The 16939-nt window shown below is 43.4% G+C and overlaps 1 protein-coding gene across 3 annotated transcripts in view; it reads left to right on the forward strand.

The window, feature by feature from the left end:
* ESR2 (estrogen receptor 2) overlaps positions 1 to 16939 on the forward strand; it is a 32975-nt gene that overhangs the window by 13909 nt on the left and 2127 nt on the right. For all 3 annotated transcript variants that reach the window (XM_069949190.1, XM_069949189.1, XM_069949191.1), the window contains 5 exons: positions 4715 to 4831; positions 5031 to 5333; positions 6137 to 6275; positions 10462 to 10595; positions 16118 to 16295. In XM_069949190.1, the coding sequence (XP_069805291.1) occupies positions 4715 to 4831; positions 5031 to 5333; positions 6137 to 6275; positions 10462 to 10595; positions 16118 to 16295 (871 nt within the window). The remainder of the gene's footprint in view (positions 1 to 4714; positions 4832 to 5030; positions 5334 to 6136; positions 6276 to 10461; positions 10596 to 16117; positions 16296 to 16939) is intronic.

Raw genomic sequence — 16939 nt, forward strand, 5'->3', positions numbered from 1 at the left:
AGAAAAAATAACATTATCTGCCTACAATTTGTAATTTTTTTTACTTTGCTGTAGTTGGAATTATCCCACCATCCTCTGGATTCAGAGATTTTTTGGTGGGCCTGTAATGAATGAACACGCGTCCTACAGCTATTGAAGTTGAATGTGCACCTTAAAGCATGGGTTGAGACAGAGCAGCACCCTGAGACTGTTCTGTTGGGGGTTGGATTTTAGTTGAAGGGGTTATCCAGCACTTGTTGCTGCCCTTATATAAAACATAGCAAACCTCTTATCCTTACTACAGATGAGCAAACTTCAAGCACGGAGATGCATGAGATGTTAATGCCGCATGCAGCACTTGATTAGCATTGGCTGAAGAAGTTCAATGGAGCCCTAGGAAGTCCTGAAAAACAAGGATTCACTGTATGCCCGTTTTAAACTTCTTCAGCCACCGATAATCAAATGCCACACGACTGGGTTTGAATGAACCCGAGCGTGCTCAAGGTTTGGTCATCTTTAATCCTTACCTGTCCATGCTCCCCCAAAGTCCTCCTGCAGTCTCTCAGAGACCCCTGCTGACCCAGCCACTGCCTCTTCCACAGACAAACTCATCTTAGCAGTGACAGCCCGCTCAGTCAATGGCTTGCCACAGCGCAGTCCTGTCTGAGAAATTGTCTAAGTTGGCTGTCACTGCTGAGACGAGTTCGTCAGTTGAAGTAGCATCAGCTGTAGCCAGCGGGGGACCCAGAGACACTGCAGGAGGACACTGGGGGAGCACTGGGGCTTTATACAAAGGTAGCAACAAATTTTATGTGCCAGATAACCCCTTTTAACCTGAAATTCCCATAAGGAAATGCAATTTATAATCTAGATTACGTCATTGACTGTTATGTGAGGATATAACTTGTACCTGGGACTGCTGTGTATAATATATGGGTTAATGATTATAAACATCTATTAATTGAAGATATGATTTGATACTTGGTTGTTTGCAATGCCCTATTTCCATGTAACGCAATTCTACACCAGAAAAAGCATCTTGCACTTTCAAGCTCTGGCAATGAAACCTTTCGGAAAGGTCAGGAGAGATGACATTACCTATAGTTAGTGTCTCTGAAGAGCGGCTGCAGCAGTCACAAATACCTGTGGATCTCTCTGAACTTCCAAGAATCGTAATTAACGGTCGCCGCCTGCATAAGACAATGTCTGCCCGGACACTGCTCTGTGCCATATAACCCACATAAAGACACTCGCCACATTTACCGTACTTAGACATTGCCGACAGCTGGATGTAGGTCATATTTTTCAGCAATAGCTTTTTTTTTATATTCTGCCTCTTGTCTAGAACATTGCTTGTGATAAGCAGTACACTCCAATTGTTCTATTGTAAAATGAAATCTTAAAGGGATAATGAGTAGCAGAAAGTTTCCTATTCAGAACCGATGAGCTATAATAAACAACCCTCCTTTGGGATAACTATTGGAGGGGTGGGCTTTTGAAAGGGGTTATCCTAAGATTAAAAGTTGTTTGCAGTAACAAACTGAGAAATAGGGGTCTGACTACTTGGAACCCCACTGATCACAAGAACGCAGATCAATTTGATTGTGGGGGTCCCAGAGATCAGACCATTACCGATCAGCCACTTACTTAAAACATCCTTTTTTCAAATGTTTTTATTAATTTTCACAGAATTTTAAGGAAGACAAGCCCGGAAATTGGGCAAGGGTACAGGAAGGGAGGGAGGGGGAAAGAAGGGGGACAGGAGCAGAGGTATGCAACAGGGAGTCAGTGACTGAGGAAAAGTTCAGGACAAGGAGAAGAGTTGGTTCTTTCGGTAAGTTAAGTAGTAATCATTACTGGGTAGAATTATTTGTAGGAGTCTTTGAGGAAAGATGTAAAGGCAGTCAATATTGCTAATATTGCTAAATGAGAATGCCAGTATCAATGGTTGGGAACTTGGAAGATAAGCACAGTATGCACAGAGGGTCATCGGGGAGGCATTGTTTTGCCCCAATATGGATCCGAAGATCATCTAGTTCATTAGAAATATGGGGGAAATATCTCCCAGGAGGTGGACATTGAGTCTGCCAAAGTATATTTTTGCAGACGGCAAGCAGGATGTAGATTAAGTCCATGACTTTAGTCTGTATGACAGTTCGTGATAGCAGGATAAGTTGGAGTGGGGGTGGGGTGGGGGGTTTCGACAATGGAAGAAAAAACAGAAGGAGGAAGGGTGGATGCATGAAGTGGGGGAAGCCAGACTAAATTAACACTCCAGAGTATATAGATAAGCTGGGTTAAGCCCCGATTACATGGGTGGACCGTGAGGAGCAAACGAGCGCTGTCAGCGCTCGCTTGCTCCTCGTTTCCTGCTCGCTGACGCTGAAATTACACGCAGCAGCAGCAAGCGGGTGAGAGCAGGGGGGCTGCCCGGGTGATTGCTTGATCGTCCAGGCAGCCCATAGGGGATAGCAGATCGTTGCTATATTAGTCGTTTGTTTTTCAAAATGTTGAAAGACAAACGACTGCAATGATCGGCCAACATCGTCCATGTCGGCTGATCGTTGCCTTCTATTACACGGAACGATTATCAGCCGGAATGGCTGATATCGGCCGAATACGGCTGATAATCATTCCGTGTAATAGGGCCTCTAGTAAGTGGTTGTATAAGTGCTTCTTGATCGGCAGTGCTCTCTAGGTACCGGTTTGTTTTTTTGAAGCACTTACAGTTTACATCTTTAAAGTGGTTTGGGAGTATTAGTATTATAGGTTTCCAGGATCCAAAGAAGTGTTGCACTTTGATCTCTTTTTGCAGGGAGGCTTTTTAATGCCATTTTCCAGTAGGATATGGCTGGGGTATTTGTACCCTTTTTTTAAGGTGTGTTGGTATCATGTCTGTAGTGAGATTTATGTCATTTATGTCCTGTAGGGATTTTATTACAATGAAGCTGCGTGTGGAAAAACATACGGAACTGAAAGTGTCTGGAACCGCCATCAGTCTAAGGGCCCTATTACACGGTCCAATATTAAGAAGCAAGCAAGCGCCGACCTGTCAGGTCAGCTCTCACTTGCTCCTTGTTCCCAGCTCGCTGTTGTTGCTATTACACACACCGACAGCGAGTGGGGCAGGCCGCAGGACACCACAGGAGGGCTGCTGCCGCTGTTATTATTACAAGGAGTGATGGCCAGCAGACCGTCACTATCGCTGTCGTTCTTTTTGAACATGTTCAAAAACAAAGATAGCCCATATTCTGCACGTTGGCTGATTGTTCCTGGGAAAGGTCGGTAATTGGCCAAGTACGGCCAATATTGTGTAATAGGGCCTTAAGACAGAGAGGATCTTCCCAGTCTTTTTCAATTAAGGCTTAATTTTTTGTGTGTGTAGCTTTGTAATTGTAGGAAACGGAAGAAATGAATTCATAGGTGTGGCAGGCCTCTGTAAACATGAGAGCCTTACATGTTGGTCATGTAGACCAAATCTCTGATTTTAGTTATACCTTTTGTTACCTAGGTTTTAAAGAGGGCATATGATTGTCCCTGTTAGAATTATGGCTTGTGAAGAAAAGTGAGATGTAGCGTTACGTGATTGAAAATGTGCATGTGATTTGCATACAAAAAAGGTTCCCCTTACAGGCAGTGGGATGTTGGGCTTTAATGGGGTATTCTGTTCAAAAATATGTTTAATATGTTGCTGCCCATGAAGATAACATAACAAACAGTTTATTCTCACCTTCTCATGCTCCCCCGACGTTGTCCTTCTGTCTTAGGGTGCGTGCACACTACAAAATTCCTGCATATGACCCGTAGCGTATACCGTTGCTCATACCCGCACGCCGCGGCACGCATCTCCGCCCGTGCCATAGACACTATTCTATGCACGGGCGGATTCCACATTCGGCGAAAGAAGTGATATGTCAATTCTTTTGGCTGAAAGCGGAATCCGCCCGTGCATAGAATAGTGTCTATGGCACGGACGGAGATGTGCGCTGCCGCGTGCGGGTACGAGCGATGGAATACGCCGCGGGTTATATGCAGGAATTCCGTAGTGTGCACGCAACCCTACTGTCTTTCGGTCCAGGTCCCGGAATCTTTAAAACAACATTGGTTAAAAGTGAATGAATGGCTGATTTTTGGCTGATACAGTATTTCGGGTGATCATTTTACCACTTTGTACAAGCCCCCCACTTGCACTGTAGTGGCAATTTCCAACTGCAGGGTCCAGGTTTCTCAAACTCTGTAGCTTGGCAGCCAGTTGGTCCTAGGCCTGAAATGAAGCCCAGTATGGTCCAAGGATGATGATATGGGGCTCTTGCACAATTTCTCTCCATGGGAAATGTATTTTTCTTCCATCTTTCTTTCCGTCCTGCTCTTAGGAAAACCCTAGTGGGCAAGATAATCATCAGGTTAGGGTTCTCCATACCGTTAAAAGATAAAACATCACAATGCAGCATAAAGCAGTCTCTTTATCTGTACAGTCTGCCCGTGTGTTCCTGCCATAAGGAGGGGTTAAAATGTTTCTGTGATCACAGTATATCTTAACCAAGAACCCAGAGAAAAACCGATGAAAACGTGTAATTTGTAGACTGTCTGTGATCAAGCACCATTCTGAAAACAAAAGGGATTGACTACATGAACCTTCCAATTTGGCAAGACTTATAAACTATTCAGCTTTGTGTTTTCAATTAATAGGTTACTGGCGATAACTTTTTGCGCTGTTTTCTTCTTTTCTTCGTAGGACACAATGATTACATCTGCCCTGCCACAAACCAGTGCACAATAGACAAAAACAGGCGCAAGAGCTGCCAAGCATGTCGCCTGCGCAAGTGCTTTGAAGTGGGAATGATGAAATGTGGTGAGGCTTTTCTTTTGTATTGTATAGTCACTATATCTAGGTGAAGATATCCTAGTATATAGTAGGAAACTGGTAGCACACGCTATAGGTTCCTATTCTTGATTGACTTGCCCTCCTCTAGCTATTTTAGCCTTTTTGTAACTAATATTTTTGCACTTTGCTTTTTAACTTTTTTTAAATTTAAATATCTTTTCGCTAGGAACAAGGCGAGAACGTTGTGGATACCGTATCATACGTCATCGCCGCCACTCTGAGGATCAGGTGCATTGTTTTGGAAAAAACAAAAAAGTTATCGAAACCATAGGCCGTGTAAAAGACGTTCTTCCCTGCTCCATGGGCCCGGAACAGTTTGTCTTATCTCTTATTGAAGCTGAACCACCCAATGTTCTGCTGATGAACCGTCCCTGTAAGCCCTTTACCGAGGCTTCCATGATGATGTCATTAACAAAGCTCGCTGACAAGGAGCTGGTTCACATGATCGCGTGGGCCAAGAAAATCCCAGGTATAAACTTTAGACTTTTATGACATTGACGATCTCATAATATTAATGAAACTTTGCACAAGGGTCAAAATTCTGTAACTGGCAGGTACTTACAACTAATGTCCTATAATGTAATCTAGCTGACATGTGTTTTATTAGTGGCTGCTGAGCTAGAAAGGCACAAAAAAAGACTAGAGTTGAGCTAATTTTGAGCACACTCGGGTTTGTCTGAACCTGAGCGTGCAGCATTTGATTATCCATAGGCTATATCCATGCTTTCCAGGACTCTCTAGGGCTGCATCCAACTTCAGCTGCCACCACTAATCAAATGCTGCACGCTCGGGTTCGGACCTGAGCGTGCTCAAAGTTTTGTCAACTCTTAAAAAGATATGTCTTCATAAATCTGGTGGTCTCTTTCTATACTTTCCCATAACTGGTGTCTTTTTAGAATGTCTTGTAGTGGAGAAGATGTGTATAGCTGCAGTTATTTTCCACCACAGCTAGTTTGTCCTTTGTAGCATGAAACTTAGGCCAAACTTACCTTGGGTAGTTAGGGAAAATGAACCATTGGAAAATGACAATAAATTTTATGAAATAGTAAAAAAGTGTAATGGTAGTCCGCTCACCTCCCATGGATGTGGGAAGATCTCAGTTCATAGAGAGAGCGTGCATGGGTCCGGCTTTGGCCAATTGCCTGTTCGATAGTGGAAATGACGAGGTGATGGTCCCCATTCGGAGTGCTGGGACCATCACCTTGTTATTTCCATTAATGAAATAGTACATTAATTCAATTTTAGAGTGATAAAGATTTGTTGCTATTGCAGGTTTTGTAGAGTTGAGTCTCTATGATCAAGTTCGATTACTGGAAAGCTGTTGGCTAGAGGTGTTGATGATGGGACTGATGTGGAGGTCAATCGATCAACCTGGAAAGCTTATTTTTGCTCCTGATCTAACCCTTGATAGGTAAGTCTTAATATATTTACCATTAGGGTCTATATTGTTCTTCATCTTATCAACTAATTAGGCCTAAATCATTTTATGTTTCCAAAATAAATTTAACGACTCTTTGAATTTCATGGAAAATTAGTCAGCCTTTCTTATCTTAGTGTTTCAATTAGGAAAGGTGTGAAGCCTCAATAGCTCCTTGTTCGCGTCAAGAACCTTACAAGATGTTTCTCTAGCAGAGCTTAATGCTTTTCAAGAGCGCTAAATATCGGGCTAAATATCACAACTTCTTGAGTGGTGCTAATGATGGAGTCTCCATAAGTCTACTTAAGAAAGTCATTCTTTTGATGATGGGTCTAAATGAACAAATCTGGGTCTTATTGCTTATTGTCTTGCTATGTTTCTTAGATAACCACAAAAAAAAAGGAAAATAATTAAAAGTATGTAGATAGGACAAAGATCGAAGGAGGTACAATGTTTTTTAATGTCTTGATTCTTCATTTCATGGCCTCATTATCGCAGACAATTCCAGAACCATAGTCAGTCAAGAGAAGTTGACAGAGGACAAAGGATGAATTTTGTAAGGCTATACAAAAAGGTGTTTTTTGTTGTTTTTTTAGGCAAGCTGCGTACGCTCAGAGCTGGTTAAAATTTCTGATTATGGTGCTTTCTACTTCAGCAGCTTTTCAATTATGACTAAGTTTGAGACCCCAACCTCAAATAATACCTGTCATTTAAAATAATTTCTGACATATCATCAGTTGTGAGACCCACTGTGTTTCAGAGACACTGTATAGCTGGGGAGAGAGCATGGAGGCTGTGCCGTCCATGTCCCCGCCGTATTTCCTAATCGCCGTGCGATTCAGAGATGAGTCTGATGTCCATAGAGAATGATGTCTCCATTCATTCTCTATGGGCATCGGACTCATCTCAGGTAATTTGCATACATCGCGCTCACGGCTTCGGGCGCTGATATCTTCGTCCTGGGACCGGCTCCAGGAGCAGGACTTGCCGGAAAGGGTAAGTATCGGGGGGCTGCACCGGGGGGTTGGGTGGGCTCTGTGCCTGCATCACCGGTGACAGGTTCCCTTTAAATATGAAAGATAGAGGAGCTCACCATAATAGTTTTCAATACAATGACAAATACAGAAGTTGTAGAGAAGCGCTGGGGTCCTGGGTTCAAATCCCACCAAGGGCAACATCTTCAAAGAGTTTGTATGTTCTCTTCGTGTTTGCATTGGTTTCCTCCGGGTATTCCGGTTTCCTCCCACACCCAAAACATACAGATAAGTGAATTTAGATTGTGAGCCCTAGTGGGGACAGGGAGCAATAATTGGCAAAACTATGTAAAGTGTTGCGGAATCTGTGTGCACTATACAACTAAAAGCATTATTATTATTATTTACTAAGAGGCGCAGAAACAGCACCAGCTATCAGCAAGACATGTGGCACATTGCTTCATTGCTCTACTTAAGTGGTCAGGAATAAGCTGCAATACCAGACACAGCCTACAAACAAGAGTGGTGCTGTTTCTAGATCCAATAAGCATTTTTTTCATAATCTTATACAATGACTTTAAATAACATGAAGATAATGATGCAAGGAGAGTATGTTTCCCTTTAAGATGTCTTGCTGTTCTCATTTTTCTTAATAGCTGATACTTGTTTACCAGAAAACATTCTATTAAATGATTTTACATTCAAAATAACACTTGTTAAAAATCCTCACCCCCCGCCCCGCGCCAAAACAATCCTCTTAAAAGTAGATAATTCTGTGATCTGCGCAGCAAAACCCTGAGCTCCATGTCAATTTAACAGAATCTTCAAACACTGCGGAGCCACAGAGCCAGCATGCACTAGCCGACTCATTATTTCTTCATTTGCTCCTCAATGTTCTGCAGCTTCTTCTGCATTTTGGAATATATTCCAATTTCCTTTGAATGACTTGCAAATTATAGATTTATTTTTTTTTTGTCTTTTTAAGTTGAACCGCTGTCTCCTCCCGTGAACCCTCCTGTGATTGGGAATTATGTAAAATATTCTTCAGCATTGTGTTAACAAGCGGGTCAATTCTGACTCAGCAGCTGTTGTTTCAGTAAATATTTATTAAGGAACATCCATTAAAAGGGACATTTGGGAAATCAAGGTTTGAGTTCTCATGATGAAGACGGTTACTTTTCTCAAGTTCTTCGAATTTTTGGTTTGAACTTTTTTTTTCTTAAAGACCTAGGACCTTCTGAATTGCACTGAATTGCCTTCTCTTAAAATGGGACAATCGAAACATATGTCGTAATTCGAGGCTTCTGTGTATCAATAATGTGGATTTGATGAGATAACTTGCATTGGCTTCATGGGAGAGTGACCACTTGCAAGGGTCCTTATCCTTATAGTTGGTGGGCATTGATACCAGTTGTCGTTGGTGTGAATGCAACCACTAGGGCCACAACAGATCAGACCGTATGAAATTTTTCGAGCTATTCTGGTGATATATCAGTAGTGAGTCTTATCATTGTCAGGACCTTTATGTATAATGTGGATGCAAAGGCTATGATGTATAATATTTAAATGCAATCCAGGGGAGATAGAAGGGCTTAGAGACCCAGTTATCAGACAGCTCCTCTAAGGGATTTCACTCTGAAATTGCCTGCACTTTATATAGCATGTACAACTATCTGCACCATATCTGAGGACATGGAGGATACAGAAAAGAAACTTAGGAAACATTTTAATAAATACTTACAATAAAATGTATTATTTTATATACTATAATAGGTACAAAGAAATAATAAAAAATGCATTGCAAGATGTCCATAATTTAGCTCCACCACAATAGTTCTTGTCCATAACACAGGGTTCATACAGATACAGTCCCTGGATTACATCATCACCTTGCTGTTGCTTTAACAGATATCAATTTGGTATCTTCCTGATTAATCTCCTTATGTTTTTTGAGCTCAAAGTCTTCTTTGCATTGGACATTGGATTTCTGGTTTTGCTCAATGATGTGATAAGAAACCTGTGCTGATATATAAATCTTTGTCAACATTGTTAATCCTCCCAACCTGAACCTTAAAGGGGTTATCCGGGTAGCAAAAACAATATTCTAAACGACCCCCCTTTCCCAATACCACCTTATGTCTAATATACATGTACAACCTATCTTGAACCCTTTCCCTGTTTGTTTTTCTCATACTTACCCGCTCTGGATGTCTAAAACTATCTTCTCTGTGTCCTCTCTAACACACTGATCCCTCTTCCCCCCCACGGGACATGTGATCTCCCCCCGTAGACATCATCTGCACCTGTTCACTACTAGTAAAAGTCAAAGTGCTGCTTCCATAGACTTACATGTGTCTTTGAGCCTAGGTTTCTGTCATGTAAAAAGGTATAGTTCTATCTCTGCTTGCTGTCAGTGAATGCAGGCATATGTACCTGTCTTTGTGTCACAGCTCTGTATATGCTAAGTGTTATAAATGTTCTTAGAGGCTGGATGGAACTAGAATGTTCTCATTCACAGTCAGCAAGCAGAGATTTAAACCTACACTACACCCCTCACCCCTTGGTAAACAGATGCCTACTATGCAGCACATAGCTATACCATGCGCGTGTCAGCTCTGCTACACCATGCGCGTGTCAGCTCTGCTACATCATCAGCTAATATGGAATACATATTGGGTGATTCAAAATCAGTGAAAAAAACAGTCCTGTGTTTACTGTGAAATAGTAGTGACAGCAGTGGGCAGGAAGGAAAGCTGAGGGGGTGAGTATGCAAATGGTCCAATCAGGGAGATGCTATCCCCAATACCGGTAAAGTGCTCTGTTTCCTAATAGTACCTGATCTGAGCTGGTGAGGCCATCCTGCAGGGTGATTTTAAACTAGCCTCTGGTCCTGTTGGCTATCTAGGAGGCTGTCATACTATTGCCATTCCTTCCCCCTAACATACTTACCTCTACTCATTCCTGCTGTTCTCATTACCCTTGTGCTGCGATATATAACATCTGGTCTTGGATCTTTATTTAAGGAGTTACTTCTTTCTAGGTTACACCTTACACCAATGGTGACCATTAGTCTTGTTCTGTCTATACGATTGCCATGAATCTCTTTGCATATATGCGCTAATCTGTTCCTTACCTGTGTATCCATATGTGTTGCTATCCCTGTATACTGTGAATGTGGCTGAGATGTACACTGTGTATATTTACAGGGATGAAGGCAAATGTGTGGAGGGAATATTGGAAATCTTTGATATGCTGCTGGCCACAACTACAAGATTCAGAGATCTAAAGCTTCAACATCGAGAATATCTCTGCCTGAAGGTCCTCATCCTGCTGAACTCCAGTAAGTATTTGTAGACTGTTATCACATATGTTATAGAAGAAAATTCTGTATAAAATAGTCACATCTATACAATGTGACTATTTGGTCAAATATTTTTCTACTTTTATTGGTTAGGATGGAAAATGATATAAAGGCATTTTCAAGACCATTGGGGGATTCCAGGTATTAAAGACATCTAAAGCTAGCCTAGCACTTAAAGGGCTATTCTGCTCAAACATAACCTTTGTTTCAGCCCATGGTGAGACTAACAATTCATTTCATACTCATTATTATCTTTTCAGTCTCCTTCCCCCAGTTCTGAGCTGCTAATTTCTGTGGAAGACACAAAAAACTGTGTGACTTGTTCTCTCTGTTTCCCCCTCCTCAGCCCCCTCCCATCTGTCAGCTGATGTAAACAAGTCCCTATCTGCAACTTTGTAGCAACTCTGTAATGCCAGGGGGATTAATCATAGTTAGTTCATTAGCAACTTGACCTCAGATTAGTCCTCCCAGCATTACAAAGAAGCTACGAATTTGCAGATACAGCTGGCCAGGGAATTGTTTACATCAGACATCTTGAAAGGAAGGGGGGAGTAGGAAGAGACAGAGAAAAAAAGCTTATACATAGTTTTTTGTGTGCACCAGAAAGCAGCAGCTCAGAACTGGGGGAAGGAGACTGAATGGATGATAGCATAAGTATGGAATGAATTGTTAGTCTCACCCTGCGCAGCAACTTATGACAAGTTATGTTTGAGTGGAATACCACTTTAAAAGGTTTGTCCAGGTTTAGTGAAAATATGGCTACTTTCTTCTCAAAACAGTGCTGATCAAGAAAACATTGGTATTAAATTTAAAGGCCCAATAGACTTTGGAGGCTCCATAGACTTGTATGGGTGTTATATTACTGCTATGTGTAACTGTGCAACTGTAATACAATTGTGAGTCCATAAGTATTATCACAATGCACAAACAATAACTTAGTCCATAGTGTTAAAGGAGAAGTCCGGCAAAAAATTTTTTGTTAAAGAATTGTATTGCCCCCCAAAAGTTATACAAATCACCAATATACACTCATTACGGGAAATGCACATAAACTGCTTTTTTCCCTGCACTTACTACTGCATCAAGGCTTCACTTCCTGGATAAAATGGTGATGTCACGACCCGACTCCCAGAGCTGTGCGGGCTGTGGCTACTGGAGAGGATGATGGCAGGGGGATGCTCAGTGTCCCTCCAGTTCCCTGTGTCCCTCAGTGTCCCCCTACCATCATCCTCTCCAGCAGCCACAGCCCGCACAGTGCTGGGAGTCGGGTCGTGAGATCACCATTTTATCCAAGAAGTGAAGCCTTGATGCAGTAGTAAGTGCAGGGAGAAAAGCACTTTATAAGCATTTCCTATAATAAGTGTATATTGGGGATTTGTATAACTTTTGGGGGGCAATACAATACTTTAATAAAAATTTTCTCTGGACTTCTTTATGTAAACTCTGCTATGTATATTGTAGGTGAGCAGTGACAAACAACTGGAATGGTCAAACGTCCGCTGCTTCATTACAGTGCCGTGAAGATCCAAACAGTTTCCCTGCTCATGGCATCATATTGATACATGATGCCAGGTAGGGAAAGAGTCCAGTACAGGGCTTCCCTGTGTTTCACGGAATGTGGGAATAAGCCCGAAATGTACCCCAGGGCTCCAGACTAAAAAATTTACCTAGGAGCCATTGGCTCCTAACCTGAAAAATTTAGGCGCCAAATAGAATATTTGGTCGCCAACATTTTAAACCATGTAAAATTAATGTTATGTTAAATGGGACTTACTGTGTGCAGAGGCCACGGCAGCATCCTCCTCCTTTAGATCCTTTCTTTTCTTAGTTTGTATATGGTTGTCAAGTTGCAAGTTTCCATGTTGAACGTTTTCAGTCTGACTCAGTACTTCAGCTTCACTTTTCTAGCCTTCTAATGAGGCTTACTCTTCTGAACTTGAACTTAAAGGGAACCTGTCGACCCCCGTGCCGGGGTGACAGGCTCCCAACCCCCCGTTAGAACCCCCTATACTCACCTCATCGCGCCGGGTCCCGCTTCTGAAGATGGTCGGGTCACGGAGATCTCAGCCACTGCAGCCCGGCGTGCGCTGAGAGATGAGTCCAACGCTCATAGAGAATGACGGGAGAGTCCAGCGCTCTGTCATTCTCTATGAGCATTGGACTCATCTCTCAGTGTGCGCGTCAGGCTGCAGCGGCTGAGATATCCGTGACCCGACCATCTTCAGAAGCGGGACCCGGCGGGATGAGGTGAGTATAGGGGGTTCTAACGGGGATTGGGAGCCTGTCACCCCGGCATCGGGGGTGACAGGTTCCCTTTAAAAGCTTGCAACAGTCTATACATACTGAGCTAGACTTCTGACTGCAGCCATAGTGACCCCCCACAAGATGTGTATATAGATAGATATATCTCTCACCTAGTGACTAATGCAAGTGACCCCCTACAATACAGACACCTGAGGGGCCCTGATAATAATAATTGTGCATATATGTATCTCCCAGTGTCTGCAGCCAGTTTGCCCTACACTTATAGATGGCCCCCTCCCCTTATAGATGCCCCCTCTCTACCCCCATTATAGATGCCCCCTCTCCCCCCCCCTTATAGATGCCCCCTCTCCCCCCCATTATAGATGCCCCCTCTCCCCCCCCCCCTTATAGATGCCCCCTCTCCCCTTATAGATGCCCCCTCTCCCCCCCCCATTATAGATGCCCCCTCTCTACCCCCATTATAGATGCCCCCTCTCCCCCCCCCCTTATAGATGCCCCCTCTCCCCTTATAGATGCCCCCTCTCCCCCCCCCCATTATAGATGCCCCCTCTCCCCTTATAGATGCCCCCTCTCCCCCCCCCCTTATAGATGCCCCCTCTCCCCTTATAGATGCCCCCTCTCCCCCCCCCTTATAGATGCCCCCTCTCCCCTTATAGATGCCCCCTCTCCCCCCCCATTATAGATGCCCCCTCTTCTCCCCCCCTTATAGATACCCCCTCCCCTTATAGATACCCCCTCCCCTTATAGATGGCCCCTCTCCCCCCCCATTATAGATGCCCCCTCTTCTCCCCCCCTTATAGATACCCCCTCCCCTTATAGATACCCCCTCCCCTTATAGATGGCCCCCTCTCCCCCCCTTGAAGATGGCCCCCCCTTCTCTTCCCCCCATTATAGATGCCCCCCTTCTCTTCCCCCCATTATAAAGCCCCCCCCCTTTCCTCTAAGCTAAGCAATATTTAAAAAAAACAAACAAACAAACTCACCTGACAACCCGCTCCCCCGGCGATCCTCTTCTTCTTTAGGCGCTGTCCCCGGCTGATGCGCGGCTGCCGGGGGTGTTCCGTCCTATCCCCGGCAGCGCGGCGCGTCAGTGTACGCCGGGGCTGTGACTTCTGACACAGGAAGCGTCTCTGACGTGCGCTTCCTGTGCCGGAAGTCAGGGCCCCAGGCAGCTCACTGATGCGCCGCGCTGCCGGGGATAGGATGGGACACCCCCGGCAGCCGCGCATCAGCCGCGCATCTTAAAGAGACAGCGCGCCGCCGCCGGGGCCAGTCGCAAATGGCGCCCAGATTAATAAATCTGGGCGCCATTTGCAAAATGGCAGTCGCATTGGCGACCATTTTGGTCGCCATCTGGAGCCCTGTACCCTAAGATGGTCCAGTCTCATTCCAGGCTAGTCTGGAGAATGAGAACACTTGGGAAACAGAACAACTTTTACAAGACTAAATTGATTAACAACCGATTTACTAGATTCCGATTCAGCGAATCTTATTGTAGATGCACTCAACTATTATCTTGTGTCAGTGAAGCTGTGCATTTCAGATCAATTCCTTGTGTTTTTAACCTGAGAGAGTTTTAGTGGCACAAATACAATATAGTTTCTTCTTCGTGAAGTCGCTATGTTCTTTTGGATTGTTGAACAGGTTTTAAAGGGATTGGGCTCACCTAGATGTATCAGAAAGCTGGTTGTACAGGACTGGCAGGTGGAGCTGGTCTGTAGACTGTTGGCCAACGGTTATAGACTAAGCATTAGGGCTCCTGGCAGATCTGCCAATGGGAGACCTGAAAGCTAAGTTATGTAAAATGGTTAAAGCACTTAAATAGTACGTTTGGAACATTTCAATTATTAGACAATATGATAACACTTATCAAATAACATGTTGCATCAATTGAAACCACACTCATGGCTCTGCTAATCCATGTAACACTGGTTATGAGCCTATACTGGCTATATGTCATTCTTGTACTGTTTGTTATATATAGATCATAAGGGGGTTAGGTTCAACTAGATGTTTAAGGGAGTAATTTCTACAGGACTGGCAGGTGGAGCTGGTCTGTAGACTGCAGGCCAATGGAGAAATGCTAAGCATCTGGACTCCCAGCAGCTCTCTCAATGGGAGACTTCAATGCTGAGTTTTGCAAGAGTCTGTAAAGGTTAAAGCAGAGCAAAGACACCTAAATGGTATGTTTGGTGCATTTAAACAATGGCCATGAACTGTAACTTCTATTTAGCTCCATAGCAGGTCTCCCATTTAGATCCCAACCAGTACTCCAGATTCTTAGCTTTCCTCAGTAAGCCAGCAGTATATAGACCAGCTCCACTAGGCTGCCTTACTAACTGAGGCTCTTCTACTATTCATTAGGATATATGGACCATAAGGGGATTAGGTTCAACTAGATGTTTGCGGAGATCGGTTTTACAGTGCTGACAGGTTGAGATGCTCTGTAGACTGCAGGCCAATGGGGAAAAGTTAAGCATCAGGACTCCTGGCAGCTCTCTCAATGGGAGACCTGAAAGCGAAGTTATGTAAGAATCCCAAATGTTAGAGCTGATTAAGAATACTCTAAACTAGTATGTTTAGAACATTTATTAGACAATACCCTTTATGCTTAATCTGCTTTCACCTTTGGGATTCTTACATAACTTAGCTTTCAGGTCTCCCATTGAGAGAGCTGCTGGGAATCCTGATGCTTAGCTTGTCTCCATTGGCCAAAAGTCTACAGACCATCTCCACCTGCCAGTCCTATATTGCAGTCTTCCTCACACATGTAGTTAAACCTAATCCCCTTATGGTCCATATATAATGAACAGTAAAAGAATGACATCTAGTCAACTTTTTGCTCCATACAAGTGCATTGTAGACCAGAACTTAGGGAATACAGGAACAGGAATACAGGGAAGTATCACTGGCCGCAGCCTTACGGTGCAGAATACATTATGAGTTTTATACCTCACTGTACAAGTCATCCACATGAGTGCATGAGCTCAGATCTGTATATTCCATACCCTGCCTATGAAGCACACTTTTCTTTCATATCAAAATTATGTTATAGATTGTAAGCCCTCGCGAGCAGGGACCTCTTTCTCCATGTATGAGTCTGCTACTTGCCTTCATGTAATGTGTGTTTTGATCTTGTATTATTTCTGTTTGTTAGCCCCTATCTCTTGCATAGCGCTTTGAAATTAAGGGCGCTCTATAAATAAATAATAATAATATACCTGTGTCTCCTACAGACATGTTTCCATTATCAACCTCTGAGGAGTCAGAAAGCAGTCGCAAGTTGCACCAGTTATTAAATACAGTCACTGATGGACTAGTCTGGGTCATTGCCAAGAGTGGAATCCCTTTCCGTCAACAGTCCACCCGGCTGGCCAACTTACTGATGCTTCTATCACATGTAAGACATGCCAGGTATGTATACAGTGGAAGGTGCCCCAGAGACCTGTACTGCAATGCAGCACAATATTACACTTGATGATGTAACATTGATGTCCAATGTGGTAATGACTGTCAATTGTTTGGTATGTAGCATCATAGCAATGCCAGTTGCAGAAGATGTAACTGGACCTAAGGCCTTATACATTTTATACTAAAGTCTCCCGAACCCACCATTAGCAGTGGGGTCAGTTGTCAGTATAAAGTGTATGGGGGGGGCAGATATCCAACAAGTAAAAAAAAACAAAAAAAACTGGTAGGTAGCTTGACACTACACACAAAATACATATAGATATTAACCATACATAAATTTGTAAGTAGTCAAACATCTACACTTTTTGTGTCTACAGTTCCTATGCAGATCTATATGTTGCCATTGTAACAGACTACAAAACAAAGGCGGTGTAGTCAGATGACAGAATACTTTTTGGTTATCTATCTAATGTATATTAGTTAGTGGGCCTTTTACATGGGTCCAATATCGGCATGGATCGTTTCTAGAAAAGATCCTTTGGCCAATAATTGACGTGTGCAAAAGTGCCAGCGATCAGCTAAGGAGCCTGATCCTTGGCTGATCACATCTTTTGTGCCATGCTAAAATATGTAATGTTATTGGCTGC

The sequence above is a fragment of the Dendropsophus ebraccatus genome, chromosome 13 (genome assembly GCF_027789765.1).
Source record: "Dendropsophus ebraccatus isolate aDenEbr1 chromosome 13, aDenEbr1.pat, whole genome shotgun sequence".
Classification (NCBI taxonomy): Eukaryota; Metazoa; Chordata; class Amphibia; order Anura; family Hylidae; genus Dendropsophus; species Dendropsophus ebraccatus.